The sequence below is a fragment of the Salminus brasiliensis genome, chromosome 2 (assembly GCF_030463535.1).
Source record: "Salminus brasiliensis chromosome 2, fSalBra1.hap2, whole genome shotgun sequence".
Taxonomy (NCBI): domain Eukaryota; kingdom Metazoa; phylum Chordata; class Actinopteri; order Characiformes; family Bryconidae; genus Salminus; species Salminus brasiliensis.
Genome location: NC_132879.1, coordinates 48,591,355 through 48,609,874, shown reverse-complemented (window position 1 = coordinate 48,609,874; position 18,520 = coordinate 48,591,355). Strand labels below are relative to the sequence as shown.

At 44.0% G+C, this 18,520-nt stretch overlaps 1 protein-coding gene across 8 annotated transcripts in view; it reads left to right on the top strand.

Annotated features, from left to right (window-relative positions):
- The window catches only part of pcloa (piccolo presynaptic cytomatrix protein a), a 62,769-nt gene that overhangs the window by 17,870 nt on the left and 26,379 nt on the right, over positions 1-18,520 (top strand). For 5 of the 8 annotated variants that reach the window (XM_072673043.1, XM_072673047.1, XM_072673046.1 and 2 more), the window contains exons 4-8: positions 1,882-2,211; positions 4,868-9,143; positions 9,426-10,975; positions 11,248-13,309; positions 14,535-14,603. In XM_072673043.1, the coding sequence (XP_072529144.1) occupies positions 1,882-2,211; positions 4,868-9,143; positions 9,426-10,975; positions 11,248-13,309; positions 14,535-14,603 (8,287 nt within the window). The remainder of the gene's footprint in view (positions 1-1,881; positions 2,212-4,867; positions 9,144-9,425; positions 10,976-11,247; positions 13,310-14,534; positions 14,604-18,520) is intronic. The other 3 variants (XM_072673045.1, XM_072673049.1, XM_072673042.1) reach the window with 2 other exon arrangements.

Genomic DNA, 18,520 nt, shown 5'->3' with positions numbered 1-18,520 from the left:
GTGGTACTAATGTTATGGCTGATCAGTGTATCTAACAAAAAAAAAAACAATCCTGAAATGGTTTTGCAGTCATGTCTTTATTAGTACATTGTTTGGACTGTAGGGTATTCCACAGTCTCTCTCCTCCTTGCCAGTCCCTGGGAGTGTCCCTGTTCTTTTTGGTCTCTTGAGCTGCCATGGCACAGGAATCCCAGGTCTCCTCAATACAGATTAATCTGTACTGCGAAATCAGTGGAGAATCATGGAGACACTGCACACAGCACGGCTCTTCTCAGCACGCAGATGTGAGAGAGCAAATGTTCGGGATTTACGTCAGCCACTGCCTCGTGGGAGGATTTCGCTGTTTGGGCTGTTCTTGTTGCACCCTGGAAATATAGTGTTTTATCTCTGATGCTGCCGGTTCTATCTAGCACAGTGTCTCACGTGGGTTCCTTGCTCGCACTGTCATAATACACATGGCACCTAAGATGTAGCTGTTTTTATGACGTTTCAAGTGTGTCTTTGAAAACAAGGTCATGGAATAAGTAAACACAGAGTAAGAAAGGTGAGGTGACTGCTCTTCTGTTTCAGGTTTGTTTTAATTAAGCTGAAATGCTAAAATGACGTTCACGGAAGATGCACATACCCATATCAGGATTTAGACTAAAGACTAAAACCTGCACTGGATCGACAGCTAAAGGCAGCAGCTCTTTCATTGTCCACTCCACCATGTTTGCTGACAGTTTTAATTGGCCCTAAATACAGGCATTTAGCTCATTCAGCCCAGAACCATCAGCTGCTTGTTACCATCCGCTCTGTTAGTTTGGAAACACAGCATATCTGAATGGTAGTGGAAGAATTTTTAGAAGAGGTACAAGAGGACTACATATTGTGGCTTATTTTAGAATAACGGTCTGTTGTAGCACATCACTGTAGCCTATCCAAGCTTTTCTGTCACATGATAATAAAACATCCCATTATTATGAATTATTAATTCCCTACGTTCCACAAAGGCAAAAATATCTTCAGAAATAGAATGGATTATCCCGGTCTCTCCTTCTGCAAAGCTGCACAACGTCATATTATAAAATAAAGGGTTATTTCCAGTAGGGTTGAGCGATATCCACTTTTTTGCCTCAAAAGATTACCACGGTATACGGTATTACTGAGGGTCAGGAGTAACATAAATTGCAGCTGAGATGATTCTATGTTCGTGTGGCTTCCGTACCATCTCACTCTGCTTAACTTTAAAACTAAATAATGTTCAAATACAAAGGTCCGTTTGCTCACACCGTCACCGACTAACAGAACAAGGATCAGATACATTAGCTAGCTAGCAGGGTAAACACCACAGCACAGGGCGTGTTCCTGCTAACTGAGGCTCAAATCACACACGTTTAGAGGATAAAGCCTCATATCTGAGAGCACGAGTGAAGTTAAGTGAATGGTCTTAGGGGTGTTTTTGAGTGTTTTCAGGCACATTTAGTAGGCTGGTTAATCCAGGTTTGCTTGCTTCCCCTTTCATTCAAACTCAGTTCATAGCTTCTGTGGCTCTCTTAACTGTACATGGGCGAATGAGCTTATTTGGCTTATTTGTACTAGATGGACACAAAACAGACACTATCTGACACATTTTTAAATACTGCAGTATACAGCATTTCTGTTATCGTGCTCAAGCCTAATTACCAACAAAAGCTGTAAAATAATAAATACATAATAAAAATAATTCTGCTACTAGTTTCTGAACTGCTGGACTTCACATGTTACTCTCAAGGCCTAATTTCTCTAAAATAATAAATACATAATAAATACATAATAAAAATAATTCTGCTACTAGTTTCTGAACTGCTGGACTTCACATGTTACTCTCAAGGCCTAATTTCTCTCCTCTTTGTCTTACAGAAAGAATGGTTATGCCTGAACTGCCAGACCCAAAGAGCTCTCTCCGGACAACTTGGGGATATGCCACCTCCACCTTCTCCTTCCAAGCTTCCAGCTAAATCCCAACCTACCCCTCCCTCCTCCCCTGCCCGAGCAGCCTCCTCCACCCCTTCGTCCCCTGCTCCCACTGCCAATGCTGCCCTTGCCAAAGGGCTCACAAGGACCCCTAGTTTGACTCAGGCTCCAGCTGACAAGTCCGAGCTTGACTCAGCTAAACCTCTAGTATCGTCAGCTGCAACGAAACGAGATGAGGCACAGACAAAACTGGAGAGCACACAGGTATTACCTGAGGCAAGTGAAGAGCGAACACTTCACATTGCACCTGAAAGCGCAGAGGGCATATCTACTCCACCTGAGCAAACAGTCACATCCACATCTCCATCCCCTAATAGTGTCCCAGAGGATATAACAGATGTTAAAGAGGGAGATGCAGAGCAGGCGGGAATATTAGAGCAAACTGGGCCTCTTGCTGAGGACCAGGAGGGAGAAAAAAGTGAGCAAGGGCAATTGCTAGCATTAGAAACTGATGTAGCCTCTGATTCTGCTAACATTACTGAGAGAGAATCCCAAAACTCAGAAAACACAGAGGTGGCAGCTGCTGTTGAAGGTGCTGATAAGAACCTCATTGAAGCCCCATCACCTGACAGCAAGACTGAGATTACTTCAGAGAGGGCTCAAGTATCTAAGGAACAAGAAACAGACATTAAGCCAGCCATAGATGCAGAAGTAGACCAGCTGATGTCTCATCAAGGGTCTGAGGAGGTTTCACCACCTGAACACCCACCAGAGGAATGTTCTGCTGAGCCAGCACCAGTTGATCATATTCAGACTGGTGCAGGGAATATATCAGAGGATAAAAATATCTCTGTAGCAGATGATGTTGCTACTCTGAATACTCAGAATGAGGTGGCAGACAAAGGAACAAATGCTGACGATGGTGCCATTATTAACAACACCCTGGGAATGCCTGTTGAACCAAAAACAACTACACATCCAGGTGATGCAATTAGCAACAAAGATGAGGTTAAAGATGACATCAAGCCTCATAGGGCATGTGAGGCAAAGGCAGAGACAGAAACCTCATCAGTTCAAGACCCAGAATATCTAGACAGTGAGAAAACAGCACCCGTCGAGGATCTACCTAATGTTGAAAAAGAGATAACACAGCAAAATCACGAAAGTCAAAGTGAGCACACAAGTGCTCTAAACACACCAGAATCTCAAGATACTTCTGCTAAAAATACAGAAGGTCTCACACCTGCATCCCCTACCCCTGCTATACCGACAGAATCTGAACTAACGAATAAATCTGACATGTCTGAACATGCCTCATCTGAAATAGTGCACAGTGCTTGCCTAAAAACTGGGGAGGTTGAGACAAACACATCAGACTCTGTGGTAGAGACTTCTGATAACAAGTCTCCTAAAGACACAGAGGATGTTAGTCCTATGGTTGAGGTAAAAGAGGGAGAATCAATGCCTCAAGATCAATCAGTTGAGCTCTCTACTTCTGAAACAGAAGCTCTTGATAAGAGTAGTGAATATAGCACTAATACAGAAAGTGAGGATAAGTCATTGCCAAATGAACAAGAACATGCAAACAGTGAAACCTCAGAAATTCACAGTGAAGCTAATGCAAGGAGTCAAGAAGAAAACGAGCAGATAACTAAAACAGAGACAGATAAATCTCCAACAGGCAATGAAATGAAAGTTGATGCAGAAAACAAAGCTGAGGAAACTGCTGAAAAACCTCAAATCAACTCTGAAGACAAAACTGGCGAGTCTGCTCCTGAACCTTCAGTGTCGGAGCCAGAGATTACTCTTGGTAAAGATATAAGAGAGGAAACCATATCCAAAGCTGAGTTAGATCATCTAGCTCTTGAAGAGACGGCTCCCAAAATAGAGCAAGCACTGCCAGAGAACGCTCAGCCGGCACAGGAGCTCTCAAAAGAAACTGCCCCCAAAACAGAATGTTTAGTGGACAAGCCGATCCCAGAGAAAGTAGAAAAAACAGAGAGAACAGACAGGGATACTGAAGTAGAACAGAATGACCACATGAGCTCAAATGTGCAGGAAATATCTACTCCACAGCTTGCAGACAAAAACGAAGGTAACCGTGAAACTGAGATTGAGCTTACAGGTTCTTTTCTAGAGGTGAAATCAGAGCAGATGTCGTTAGCCTCTTCGGTTAATGAAGCTGAATGTATGAGAAACGTCTCAGAGGACAGAACAGTGGAATCAGACACTGATACTGTGAAGACTGAAAATGAGTGTGTAGTTGAGCAGGATGACTCACCATCTGCAGTAAGTGCTCCAAAAGTTCCTGAGAAGGACACAAACAGCAAAGTAATACAAACTACAGACACAGTCTCAGATAAAGCTCCAGAACAGTCTACTGCCCCAACTGTTCCACCAAACATGAACGAGTCTTCACTCCCTGTGTTTGATGGAAATGAGAGCGTAAAATCAGAAAGAGCAGAGGTGGAGTCAGAAGAGCGGCCTGTAGTTCTAACTGAAATAATCAGTTCCTCTGCGACTTTGCCGCATAAGGAAAAGGAAAAGGAGGTAGATCTCGATTCAGAAAGCATTAAAAACAACGCTGATACCCAATCTAATGTTGAAAGTCAATTCTATCCCTTAGATCCTGTAGTAGAACCAGCCCCTCCACTCCCTGTAGCTAGCAAAGTAGACATAAACAAACCTGCCTTGGACGTGCAATCTCCAGACACTCAAGAGAAACAAGAAGATGGGCCAAAGCCTCTGATAAAGTCTAAAGAACTTGATGAGTTGGAGGAGGTAACTGTATGTGTATAGACTAGTTGTAGAGGAAGTGCTAGAAAAAGAGAAATATCTGTCCAGTGAAATACTTTAAAATTTTTTTGCACTATTGTACTTTCATTGCACAATCTGGTTTGATCGAAAATACTGATTTGCGTCTCTCTTGCAGAAGAAAGAAGATAATGCTGTGCCTGAAAAAGCCGAAGAACTATTAAAGGAGCCCGGCGACAAAGATGGAGTCAGTCAAGAATGCAGTCCCACTAGCCCTTCAGATTTGGCCAGGTTGGAGAGCACTGTACTTCCAATACTAGAGGCTCAGACAACACCTTCTAAAGACGAACCACAAGGCGAGACCATCAAGACCAGGCGCCGACTTGAGGTGCTGCCAATGTCTCCAGATCTCAGTCCAGAGGAAGACACACATGGAGAGGCTCAGGATGAAAAGGATAATGCTGCAGTCGCCAAAAAAGAAAGAAAAAAGCTACTTGTCCCAACAGACATCCAAGGACAGTTTTTGGAGGATAGTAGTGAAGGTGAATTTTCGCCTCTCGCAGAGAGAACAAAGAAAGCTGGTGGAGAAAAAGATTTTGAAGGAGAAAGTGCAGGCTCTGCAGATGAAGAAGAGTTTATTCGCAAGCAGATTATGGAGATGAGTGCTGATGAGGATGCGTCACCATCTGATGAGGAGAACCTTATGAGGCAAAAAATCAGGGCTCATGAAAAGAAACAACTGGACAAAGACGCCAAGAAGGACATCAAGGAGAAAAGTGAGTCAGGTAAGGCGAGACGTCTTCTCAAAAAGAGCAGTATCAGTCCTGAGGATGAGCCGGACCGCAAAAGTATAATTTCTGTTGCTAAAATTGAGGAACTAAATAAAGGCGAGCAGCCTTTTGCAGACAACGGGGCTGGCATCCGCCATTTTAAAACAATCGAGCTCAACAGTGTAGCTACAGTTCGACAGGCTTCAGACGATGGCGAACCAGAGAGCCTCACAGATTCTCCTGATGATAGGTCCAGAGGAGAAGGTTCTTCAAGCTTGCATGCCTCCAGCTTTACTCCTGGTACATCTCCAACTTCCCTGTCTTCACTTGATGAAGACAGTGATAGCAGCAGCCCAGGCCATATTCGGTCCAGTGGTGAGGGCAAACAGCACAGGAAAGCCAAACACCGGCAGCCTGGCCAAATGCTGCCCACCATTGAAGATTCATCTGAAGAAGAAGAGTTGCGTGAGGAAGAAGAGCTCCTAAAAGAACAAGAGAAACAGAAGAGCTCTGGGAAAAAATCCAAGAAAGACAAAGAGGAAATACGTGCACAGCGGAGGAGGGAGCGCCCGAAAACTCCGCCAAGCAACCTCTCACCCATCGAAGACGCTTCTCCAACTGAGGAACTGCGGCAAGAAGCAGAGATGGAGGAAATCCGAAGATCCTCTTGCTCGGATTTCTCTCCAAGCATGGAATCGGAACCAGAAGGTTTTGAGATTCTCCCAGAGAAAATTGCTGCTGTCCAAAAAGTGTATCAGTTACCGACTTCGGTCTCCTTGTATTCTCCAACAGATGAGCAGCATGCTGATAATCTGTCCAAAGAAAACAAGGACAAACGATCTTTGAAAACGGCAGATGAAGCCTATGAGGAAATAATGCTTAGAGCAAAATCTCCGACTACAGAGAGAGAGGAATTTCCACCTGGGAAGGAGTCTCTTTATGGTGGCATGCTCATTGAAGACTATGCTTATGAGTCACTGGTTGAGGAGGTCTATGTGGAGAAGGAACGAGATACAATTTCTATTCCAGAAAAGGCAAAAAAGCTGAGATCTCCTGATGAAGTATATGAAGACATGATGCAGAAAAAGAAAGAGATGCTTCAAAAAGAGCAGGACCCCAAAGAAGATCACACCATGAAGGAAGCTCCCAAGCCAGAGACCAGAGATCCTCCCCCATGTGACTCCAAAAGAGACATCGTCTCTACAAGCATCTCTGGTCAGTCAAGCAAGGATGGGAAGCCTTTATTAGATGCAGAGGAAGCCTATGAGGAGCTTATGAAAAAACATAAAACGATTCTGACACCAGGCACCAGCCCAACCCAGTCAGCTCCCGATATGAGTGATACATCACAGCAAATGGCAGTAGGCTCTTCTGAAAAAACAGAGGATGTTCCTCCCAGAAGAATACTTCCTATACCTGATCTGAGGGTCACCCAGTGTTCCTCTGGTGAAGAGGAATCTGGAGAGGAGAGCACTGTAGATCCAAAACAAGATGCTGAAAAGGTTCCAGTTTCTGCTCCAACTGCAACCCGTGCTGCAGTGGATGAGCCAACATCATTTGAAATTGAGGTGCCTCAGAAACCACCAGCTGCTACTGTCGCTTACTCGGAGCCTGTAACAGATTCTGCTTCATCAAGAGAAGAAGCACTATCACAATCACTGTCACAACAGGCTGCCATGGTTGAAGCAGATGAGCTCTTCCAGTCTGGTGTGGTTGACTTGTCAAAATCTTCAGCCTCCACTCAAATAGAGCCAGTTTCTAGTGTACTTTCTAGACCTTCTATCTCAGTTACATCACCTTTACCTACTGTACCACAGTACACTCCAACAGTACCTAGTGTTATATCAACTGCTCCACCTGTCCCTCCCAAACCAGTAGTTCTACGCAGAGCTGTATCTCAGGAAAAAACAGACATTCCTGTTCCCCCTCCTTTACCACCTCCTACTCTACCCAAGCCTGCTGTTTATCCCAAAAAGATTCCTCCTCAGGTTCCCCAAAGAACAGTTCCTGTTGGTATACCAGCTGCAGCGCCCAGGCAACCTGTGGCTCCAACATATAAGCCCCATGTTCCACCTCCCGTGCCTCCAAAGCCATCTTCTATCCCTGCAGGCCTGACATTCAGTCACAGACCAGGAGAGACTGTGAAGCCTCCCATTGCTCCAAAGCCCATGTCAGGTTCCCAGCCACAGTCTTCTGCTTATGCTCCATTAAGACCAAACATACTCCCCACAAGCACTGTAGAAGGTGCTCTAAATCTGAGTCCTTCAGCTGAAATTAAGACTGGGGCTACTTCACCAGTCAAGTCCCCTACATCCCCAAGGTTTAGCAAAAATCTGCATGATACGTATGTGGTTATTACTCTGCCATCTCAACCTGGTTCACCCATAGAAGGTGTGACAACCCAAGCTCCAACAAGTTATGATCCCACATCACCTAGCAAACAAGCTCCCTCACAGCCCCAACCTCAGGCACAGATGCAACCACCACCCCAGCCCCAAACAACTAGGGTTCCATTGGCATTTACACGAATTACAGAATCCATAGAAAGCCAGGAAATATGCGGTCCAGAGAAAGTAGTTTCTAGCATGAGCCATGTTTATGAAGCTATTTCAGCATCCCAGCCGTCATCAGTCATTCCGAATGTTGGCGTCCAGTTAGTTACTACTGAAGTTCAAAGAACAACCGTGTCTGTTGTGCATGAAAGAACACCACCACCACCTCCTACTCCTAGAGCCACTGGGATACAGGTGATTGCTGAAAATCTGAAACCTCAACAGGCGCAGAACGGACATGCTTATCATCCTGGAGAGGTTGTTGATCTGCGCACCCCAAAAATTGATGCAGAAACTGCAATGAAAGGTATGGATCTGTCATCATCAGAGTCACGGCGGCAGTCCGTTCTCATAGATGGCAACGGACGGCAGCAGAGTGCTGTTCAGTCATCAGTAATAAACTTGAGCACTGATACTTCTTCAGTGTCTGTTGTAACAGACAGCATCACCATCCTCACGTGTACAGCCACTGTGGCATACAGCAATGGAGATCTTTCTCAGGCCACCTCAATGCCTCTCCAACTCACGACAGCTAAATCCTTTGAACCTGTTTCCCAAATTATTTATCGCCCTGTTGACTCGCAGCCAGAAAAACCAATCAATCTCTCCACAACTGTGGGTAAAACCCATCCCGTTCCTGTGACAGTAGCTCCAACAATCGCAAATAATGGCATTAGTGCAGGTGTCCCATCTCGACTGGAAACCTGTGTGTCTGGTGCTGTTGACCTCACGACTATAAAGCCTGTTCAAACAATGGTGTCTGTAGATGGCTCCACTTCAGAAGTGGTCACAGCGGTGATCACAGAGGATGATGGCAAACCTGTAGACCTAACAGCAGGAAGGCGGGCAGTCTGCTGTGATGTCGTCTACAAGCTTCCATTTGCAGGTAGCTGTGCAAATCAGCAGCCCCCAGCTCCTCTGCCAGAAGATCGCTTCGGCTACAGGGATGACCACTACCAATACGATCGGTCCCCGTATGGTATGAGAGGACTTGGTGGAATCAAACCCTCAATGTCTGACACTAATTTGGCCGAAGCTGGTCTGTTCCTATACAAGAGTAAGAATAGTTATAATTACAATGGGACAGTGGAAGGTGCTGTAGACCTAACCTCTGGAAAGATGTCGGTGGCAGGTCAGTGTGACATTACAGATCTTTCCCACCGGTGTCATTTTGAGTTACCAGTGCTTATTTCAAGCTGAAACGTCATGTGTTGTGCTTTTTTGTGTTTTCCATGGACTTTGCATGTTTATGTATTTTCCATTTTTTGTATATCTGCATGCAGTACTGTCTTATTTGGGTTTTGCATGTCCCTGGCACAAGACACTTTTTGTTTTGGACAAAGCATGGCTTGCTTGGTGTCTTTTCAATGTTTTTGGGACTGAGTTCATTATTTATGGTATGAACTTTTAACAGGTGAAGCTGTGGACTACTCCAGCAAATCCACAGGAGCATATACTGGAGTTACAATCCCACAGTACTCCCAGGCAAGAATAACAACTACTGTTGGAACTCACTTTGGAGTTTCTAGTGTCCTGAGGTCTTCAAATGGTGTTGTGTACTCCTCTGTAGCAGCACCAGTTCCTTCGACATATGCTATAACTACTCAACCTGGGTCGATATTCAGTACAACGTACAACACTCTGGCAGGAATGCATACTAGTGACACAATGCCGTCACTGTCTAATCTGCAGAGCCAGCCACTCACCAGATCACATAGCTTCCTCTCCACAATTGCCGTGACTACAGCTGAGGAGCAAGGCGACATGCCCTTGAATCTGGAGACAGGTGTCTCCAAGGACATTTTTTCCACAGGCCTCTCAGAAGTAGCTCCTACCATAACCACAGTAGCACCACTGGACTACACAGATGCCTCATTGGAGGCAATTGCAGCTTCACTAGAGGCTTTGTCCTCCCCCATGGTTCCAGGTGATGAACAGTATCAGATGGAGCGTGAACTTCTAGAGCTTGAGAAGATTAAACAACAGCGTCTCGCTGAGGAACTAGAGTGGGAAAGGCAAGAGATTCAGCGTTTCCGGGAGCAGGAGCAACTCTTGGTGCAAAAGGAACTAGAGGAGCTGCAGGTCATGAAGCAACAGATTCTCTGCCAGCAGGAGGAAGAGAGACAAGCTCACCTCATGATGCAAAAAGAGACATACGCTCAACAACAGGAGCAGTTGGAGCAGATTCAGAGGCTCCAAGAGCAGCTTAGGCAGCAGCTGGAGGAGCAGAAATACAGACAAATGTATCCAGGTGAGATCCATGAGCAGGCACATGGTCTCGTAGTGGGGACTGATAAAAAGATGGACAGCGGCTGTCAGACTGATGAAGAGGACAATACAGACAAGGCTTATTCTGCAGGAAGGAAAAAGAAGAGTGCCAAGAAGAGTGTAGACAGCAGTGTACAGACGGATGATGAGGATCAGGATGAGTGGGAGGTTCCTGCTCGAGGGAGACGCAGTAGAGCGCGAGGTGGTAAATACAGCACAGGTGAGAGAGGTGGAGTTTCAGTGCAGGCTCTTACAGAAATCTCAGTACAGACCGATTCCGCCGGAACGCTTAGAGGACACACCGTGCAGATGGACACCAGGGTTGATTATCCTGATTCAGAGACTTCCTCCCCAAAGAGACGCCCTACACCGTTAGAGATTAGCCAGTCTCCACACCTTAAAGCAGACACCTCCACTCTTCAGGTTGCTTCAGCTCCCCCCAAATCTCCAAAAGTCCTCTATTCTCCAATATCTCCTTGTATGTCTCCTAGCAAATCCCTTGAGTTTGTGTCATATGAGAAATCTCTAGGGGACACCAGCCCACAGAAAATACTTGCTGCAGACCCATCAAAAGTTTCTCCTGCTAGTCCCAGGGCACCCAAAGTTATGCAGAGGTCAATGTCTGATCCCAAACCAATGAGTCCAACTGCAGAGGAAAGAGCAGCAGCCAATTTCCAGTATTCTGACGGTTATGCTGTAAGTGCATTTTTTTATATTACAGTTTTTAACTTTTACCTAAAAAATCACAGTAGCCTCATTGTAGTTGATCAATTGCTTTCCATCTGTTGAATGCTCTCCTAAAAATAGCTACTAGCTTGACTAATTGTTTGGTTAACAAAAAAAAATTGGTTGTAACAAAAAAAATTATTATTAAATTGAGAGATGTGAGCAGTTTTTATTTATAACATATAAATAAGAAATGTATAACCTTAATTACAGTTACATTCATTGCTTTTTTTCCTCATCAGGGTAAAGGATCTCCAAGTGGCACTCCCTCTGGCACACAGAAAAAAGTGAAGAGAACCCTTCCTAACCCGCCTTCAGAAGAGGAAGCTGCCAATGCTGGCCAAACTGCGTATAGCACCGCTTCAGCCCGTCGTCGTCTCTGCCGAAGTTCCAACATGGCAAGGGCAAAAATCTTGCAGGATATTGATCGTGAACTGGACTTGGTGGAACGAGAGTCCTCCAAACTCCGCAAGAAGCAGGCGGAACTGGATGAAGAAGAGAAAGAGATAGATGCCAAACTGCGATACCTAGAGATGGGCATCAACAGAAGGAAAGATGCCTTACTCAAAGAAAGAGAGAAGAGAGAAAGGGCATACCTGCAAAGTGTGGCGGAAGATCGCGACTACATGTCTGACAGTGAAGTGAGCAACATCCGTGAGACAAGAAGGGGTGGAGGTGGAGAGGAGGTAGGTGGACATGGACTCGAGAGACCTCGCACCGCTCCACAGTCAGAACTGGACGACTTTGTGCCTCCGCAGACCAAGCATGAATATGGCAAGTACTCCCAGTATCAATACCCACAGTATCAGCAATCCCTGTACCAGTCTCAACAGCCCTATCAGTCCCAGTCCATCTACTCCTCTGTGCCCTCTCTAACTGCTTCTCAGCAGCAGAGCTACCACCAGATGCTGCTACTACAGCAGAAAGCCAGGCAGCAGGCTGCGCTTCTGTCTGAGCTAGATGCCACCAAAGTGTCCACCAACTATGACACCTCATCCTATCTCAGCGGGAAATATGGCAATCATCTCGACCTGCGTGGCCTGGAGGAACGTAGCGGCAGCATAGCAGGAAGTCCAATGTCCAATGTGTCAGCAGACTCTTTCTATGCAGACTTGGATCAGCATCACCAAACACCCAGAAGTTATTTGCTCTTAGAGGATGCAGCTGAACTTTCTAAGAGCACAGCTGGCCTGTCAACCACAAGCTATGGAATTGCTGAGAGGGAGCTGGCCAAAGCAGAGCGTCTTCTTAGACGCACAGCAGCAGACGTGGGCACAGATTACCTTGGCAGCTCCTCAAGGCTTCATTCCTACGGAAAACCCCAAGACGATGAAGACTCGATGGAAGAACCATATGAGCTGAAGCTTCTCAAGCAGCAGCTAAAGCAGGAGTTTAGGAGAAGTACAGGAGGCACTGAGAGTTTAGAACAGCTGGCTGGCCTTTCACATCATTATACTCCTAGCACTGGTGTAACTGGAGCAGGCTATAGACCCTTCTCCAAATCAGACAAATACAGCATAAGTAGATTAACCCTGGAGAAGCAGGCGGCCAAGCAGCTTCCAACATCTGTGCTCTACCAGAAACACAAAAATACCAGCAACATTGGAAAATACTCCTCCATGCAGGACAGTAGGAGCTTAGAAACAGACTATAGCAGCTACTTGGGATCCAGTGGTCCTTCGCCAAGGTCAAGCAGGTTACTACAGGATGAGATCACATTTGGGCTTCGAAAGAACATTGCAGAGCAGCAAAAGTACCTGGGCTCAACACTAGGGGCCAATCTGGCTGGTTCACTCAATTTAGGTCAGAGTCTAAACCTAACCCCAAGTGTGAGGTCATCCCTGGGAGAGGACTCTTCATATCCTAGCGGGAGCCGATCCCGGCCTTCCTCTAGACCTTCTTCTGTGTATGGCCTAGACCTGTCCTTAAAAAGGGATACCTCCAGTTCTTCCCTGAGGCTCAAAGCAGAGGTTGACCCTTCTTCAGAGACCTCAGCCTACCAGACACCATCAGGTAGAACAAAGCCGACCAGCCTGCCTATTGGCCAGAGTGGACGCGGGCGAATCCCGATTGTGGCACAAAACTCAGAGGAAGAGAGCCCGCTGAGTCCGGTGGGTCAGCCGATGGGTATGGCACGGGCATCTGCAGGTCCGCTCCCGCCTATATCCGCCGACTCCCGGGACCAGTTTGGGTCTTGCCTCTCCCTCCAGGACCCCCAGCAACAGCACCTCAGGGAGGACTCTGCTAGAGGGCGTGGCTACGTGCTCATGGATGACCTGCAAGGCACAATGTCTGATAGTGAAGGTAACTTTTATCGCCTCAGGCTGTCCCTCTGGGATACCAATTTTCACCCATTTCCTTCAGCTTTTCTTTGGCTGTCGTCTCGTCTTTCTCTTGCTGTGTATTATTCATATGTCTGTGTAAAGATTTTCATTCATTTGATGTATATCCCAAAATTTCAGGCATGTTCTACTGTTTCTATAAAAAATCAAACATTGATTCAGTATATAATAATATAATCTACTAACTGGGTTATACTGATTTGCTTATAAATGTGAATGCTTTGTGGTTTATCTTCCTGCTAGCTGTGTATTTCATTTCCTGTTTCTTCTCATGTAGCTTGCTTACATAGTTTTTTTATAAAAATGCATGAAAGGAAGGCATCACGTGTCTAACTCTGAGAGCTCTTCTGCTTTTCTGAAGAGTTTTAGGTAAACTAGCCTTATAATGTGATTTTGTGGCAAATCTAGTATTAGACAGATGAGTAAGTGCCTCCAGACAGGCAAGTTGTATATGTCTCATTTAAGACATTTGACTGAAACAGAAATTAACAGATTTTTTTTTGTTGTTGTTGAATTTTTCCTTTTTTTTTCTCTTCAAATTTGGTACTGCCAATTAACCCACATAGCTCAGTGATATTTAAAATGACAGACAGGACTTTGAGTGAAGCGGTTCTCTCTCAGTGGTCTCTGATGCACTCCTTGTCTATGTTTCAATTTTTTTCAGTTGTTGACTGCATGCATGTTTTGTGTGACTATATTTCTAATAATAATAATATTAAACTTATGAGATGCATGTACATTCTTTTGGTTTGTGAATAAAGCCTTCTTGAGTTCTTGCTTGCTAATATACAATTTTTTTATTTACTTTTTTGCACGTTTTGCAAAACCTGTTTGCCTCTGCTCACAAAGTCTTTGCTCTTCTAAGCTTTATGCTTTGGATATTTGCCTGTTTCCACATGCTTCAGTCTTTGTCAATGTACAAACCTAATAGTTACGATTAAGATTACTACTGCACTGCTTACCTTTTAAGATACTTGGTACACACGACAGAATTCACTAATAATCACATTCCTCGTAAGGTTAATACACATCTACTGTTCAAACCAAAATCTACTATGCCATTGAATTACACACATTTTTATCATTTTACCTTTAAGTGAACTGTTATGGTCCCCACACATGCAATACCATATGATGAACACATCATATGTGCCATCTGGAAGTAAATGCATTTGCCTTGGTTACAGCACTAAGCGAATCCCTGGGGGGTTTGAACAGAGACGAGCCAGGAAACACACATGAGAATGTCACAGACGGTAGAGTATAACCACTTTAGCTTCCAGCTCCCCTACCTCTCCCTCTAACACCCACCTAACCACCTCTGCTCCCACACCCGCCACCACCCCCCTCCCTCTAACACCCAGCACCAGTCACCCACTCACCCTCTGCACCATGACCACCCGCTTGTCAATCACCCATAAGCACATGGTCAACCGTATCTGCTGCAGATCCATTTCCATAAGGACACGTTGTGGGGCATATGGCGGACGCAATACTATAGCGCTGCAGCAGCGGATGTAGTTCCTCATGCGTGCATTTTTCATTTTAATTTTATGCTTCCCCCTTTCTAAAAATAACCACAGTTTTGTTGACCTAAGACGCTGCATTGCCATTACTTAAAGCATAGCAATATCCCACCAAATCAGCCATGCATTTAGATCTCACATCTGATTAAAGCTTTTACTATACTGCTTACCAGTGACGAATTTCCTGCTACACATTTAAACACTATTAAAACCTAATCAGATTAGTGGGTTCAATTTAGATTTTACTAATATACACTACATGTCCAAATGTTTGTGGACACCCCTTCTATGTGGGATGCATCCAGGTTGCTGCACACAGCTTTTCTAGTCCCTGTAAAGAAGTACTGCCAATAGAATAGGACTGAGCAGATAAACATGAACCTATTGGCACCATGTCTAATGCCAGGCATTGGCTAGAGGTCTAAGACCATCTGCATTGAGCTGTAAAGCACTGGAACTGTGTTCTCTAGAATGATGGTGACCCATCCAATTATTTTGAGGTGATTTGGGGATTGCCTTCTTTCCTGGACAGTAGATGAGCAGGTGTCCCAATACTTTTGTCCATATAGTGTATCTATATTTAGTAGATAGCCCTCATTTGTCATATCATGCTGCTTTTAAAAATCAGTTTTCTAATTTATGTCAGGTTGCTGTTCATATTCACATATTTCTTTATTTGTATACTTATTTACTCATGGTGACGCATTATACTGTACAATCAGGTCCATAAGTAATTGGACTGTGACATGGCATTCACAATTTTGCCTCTGTTACACCACCCCAATGGCTTTGAAATGAAGCAAGGGTTTCATGGGGTTTCACCAAAAAATGTAGTTTTGCAGGAATTACAGCCAGTTTTTATATCATTCCTCCATTTTCACAGGCTAAAATTTAATTGGACAGCTGACTGATAAGCAGTTGCATGGCCAAGTGTGGCCTGTGGCCATTCAAGTTTCATGACAGATTAAGGAGATAAAAGGTCTGGATTTGACTCAAAGTGTCAAATCCATCAACTCCTGAATATGGGGTACGGACATATCATTGGCAAAGTCTTCAATCAAGAGATCCCTTCATGAATGAACATACACAGAGTTGTCCTCAAGATGCAAATCACTAATAACACTCAAGAAAGAAAACAGAAAGGGCAGACATTGCTAGAAATCTTAAAAAGCCTGCCCAGTTCTGGCACAGTATTCTTTGGACAGATAAAGCCTAAATTACGTTGCACCAGAATGATGGAAAGTAAACAGTATGTAAAGGTAAGGGCTGATATAAAGCACATCATCCTCCAAACATGGTGGAGGCAGTGTTATAGCGTGAGCATATATGACTGCCAATGGAATTGGATCACTGGTGTTTATTGATGCTGACAGAAGTAGCAGGAATTTCGAAGTGCATAGAGATATACCTTCTGCTCAGGTTAAGTAAAATGCTGCAACACTGATAGGACAGTGCTTCAAAGAACAGATGGATAATGACCCAAGACATACAGTGAAAGCAACCAAAAAGTCTTAAATGCTGAGTCAGTCATCTGACTTCTACCCAACACCACATAATTTCCACTTACTGACGACAAACCTGAAAGCAGATAGACCCACAAACTAGCAGTGCCTGAAGGCTGCTCCAGTAAATGCATTGTAAAGCCTTTAGTGATGTCCATGGTTTCCAGACTTTAGGCAGTCATTGACATCCAACTATTAAATCAAAATCAGAGCTATTGTCATGTCACATGAACACAGGTGTAAAAGTAAAGGAAAAACATAGGTGCTTGTCTCTCACAGTTAACACAGAAAAAATATATAAAATTCATCATTTTTTATAGTAAACTATTAAAAGTAACAAATGAACATTAACTATATATACTGTTGCACTGATCAGATATACAAGCTATAAGTTATGAATATACAGATTTTATGAATATACACATTGCTAATTACATACAGGCACTTATAGTGAAACGGTAAGAGTCTTTGGTGTGCATTATGACTGAGCTGTTAGTCCCAGCTGTGAAGTGCAGGGCGCAGAGTGAGTTTATGTGGGTGAAGGTGTGTGTACTTCAACTCACATAAAAGAATAGAATAGAATTCCATAGCAAGTCCATAGAGTTTCGTATTAATTATTAGTAGTATGGTAGTATGTTTATAATTGTTAATGTTCATTCGTCCCATTACTTTTGAGCATGTGAAAATATAGGGACTATGTATAAATTGGGAAGTCTATATATATTTCACAGCTTTTGCTGATTGCTTCATTAGATCCATTGGGATGATGTACAGCGGCAAAATGACAAAACTGTGTCACCGTCCAAATACCTATGGACCCAGCTATACTGTATGTCCATTATACAGATAAATCTATTGCTTTTTGTTTTATATCATTTAACACATATCTTCTAAATAAACGATTGTCTGGCTTTTACAAAAATTGGTTTCATAAGGCATTATTAAGGATACAGGAAAAATAACAATGCATGTATTGCACCCTGCATTAATACGCAATTCTCCTCATGTGTCTCCAGCCTTCTGCTCACCTTCAATGTGTGAGACCCTTCCCTGCATTCTAGCAAGAAACTAGACTCCACTAGTCTTCTCCTGATCCTGCGTTTTCCATACAGAGTTCCATATGAGTAGTTTTAAACAATTTGAATACAATTCCAAGATAAAACATTTTGGGTCTCAGGGCAGTATTACAGCATTACAAAGTCTGTCCTTCTGGCTAGGTTTTACTACCACAATGGATACAAGAGGACAGAAAATCAGTAAAATTGGTCTGTCTTGTGCTTAGCATATTCACCAATCAGCCAGAACATTAATTCTGCCTGCCTAATATTGAATAGGTCCCCCTTGTGCCAGCACATATCTGACCATTCAAGGCTTGTACTCCACAAGACCTCTAAGGTGTCCTGTGATCTGGCACCACATTGTTAGCAGCAGATCCTTTAAGTACTGTAAGTTGTGAGATGGGATCTACATGGATCGCATCAATTTACTTTTGGTACTCATGACCCTGTTGCTGGTTTACCGGTTGTCCTTTCTTGGAGCCCCAAAAAAACCCACCTGCCTAAATTTGTGGACATGCTCTGCCCCACTCGTCAATCCATCACGATTTATATTATCTGCGTCAGGAAGAGACTGGCTGGTTTGACCAGCCATGTGAGGATTGACAGGGACTAGATAGGAGACAGGTGAAGAATCCATATCCCACCCCTTGACAGGAGTCCCGGTAGATGAAGAAAACCGGAGAATGTTTTTCACTTCTCCTGTCCTGCTAATGTTATGGCTAATCGGTGTATTTTATCACAGTAATGCGCCAAATAATCAAGCAATTATCAAAATGCTTGTATCTGCAGCTCACAAACACTGTAGTTCATCCATTTCTAACACATTATCTGAGCTGGGAACATGCAGAAGTTCCAAAACAATTGCAGACGTTCAGTAAATATGTGATCAAAACCTGGTCAAATTCATAAAATGTTATTATTGGTAAGATTTACCTCTCAAATGATGACATGACTGCTTAGGATCTCCTGGGAAGAACATTTGGCATGTATGTTAAGTTACACAAGAAATTCCGCAAAAGTAGCTAAAGGGTGATTATAAGTTAAGTACCTAATTTCCTTACTAGAGACATATTAAGGACATCATGTG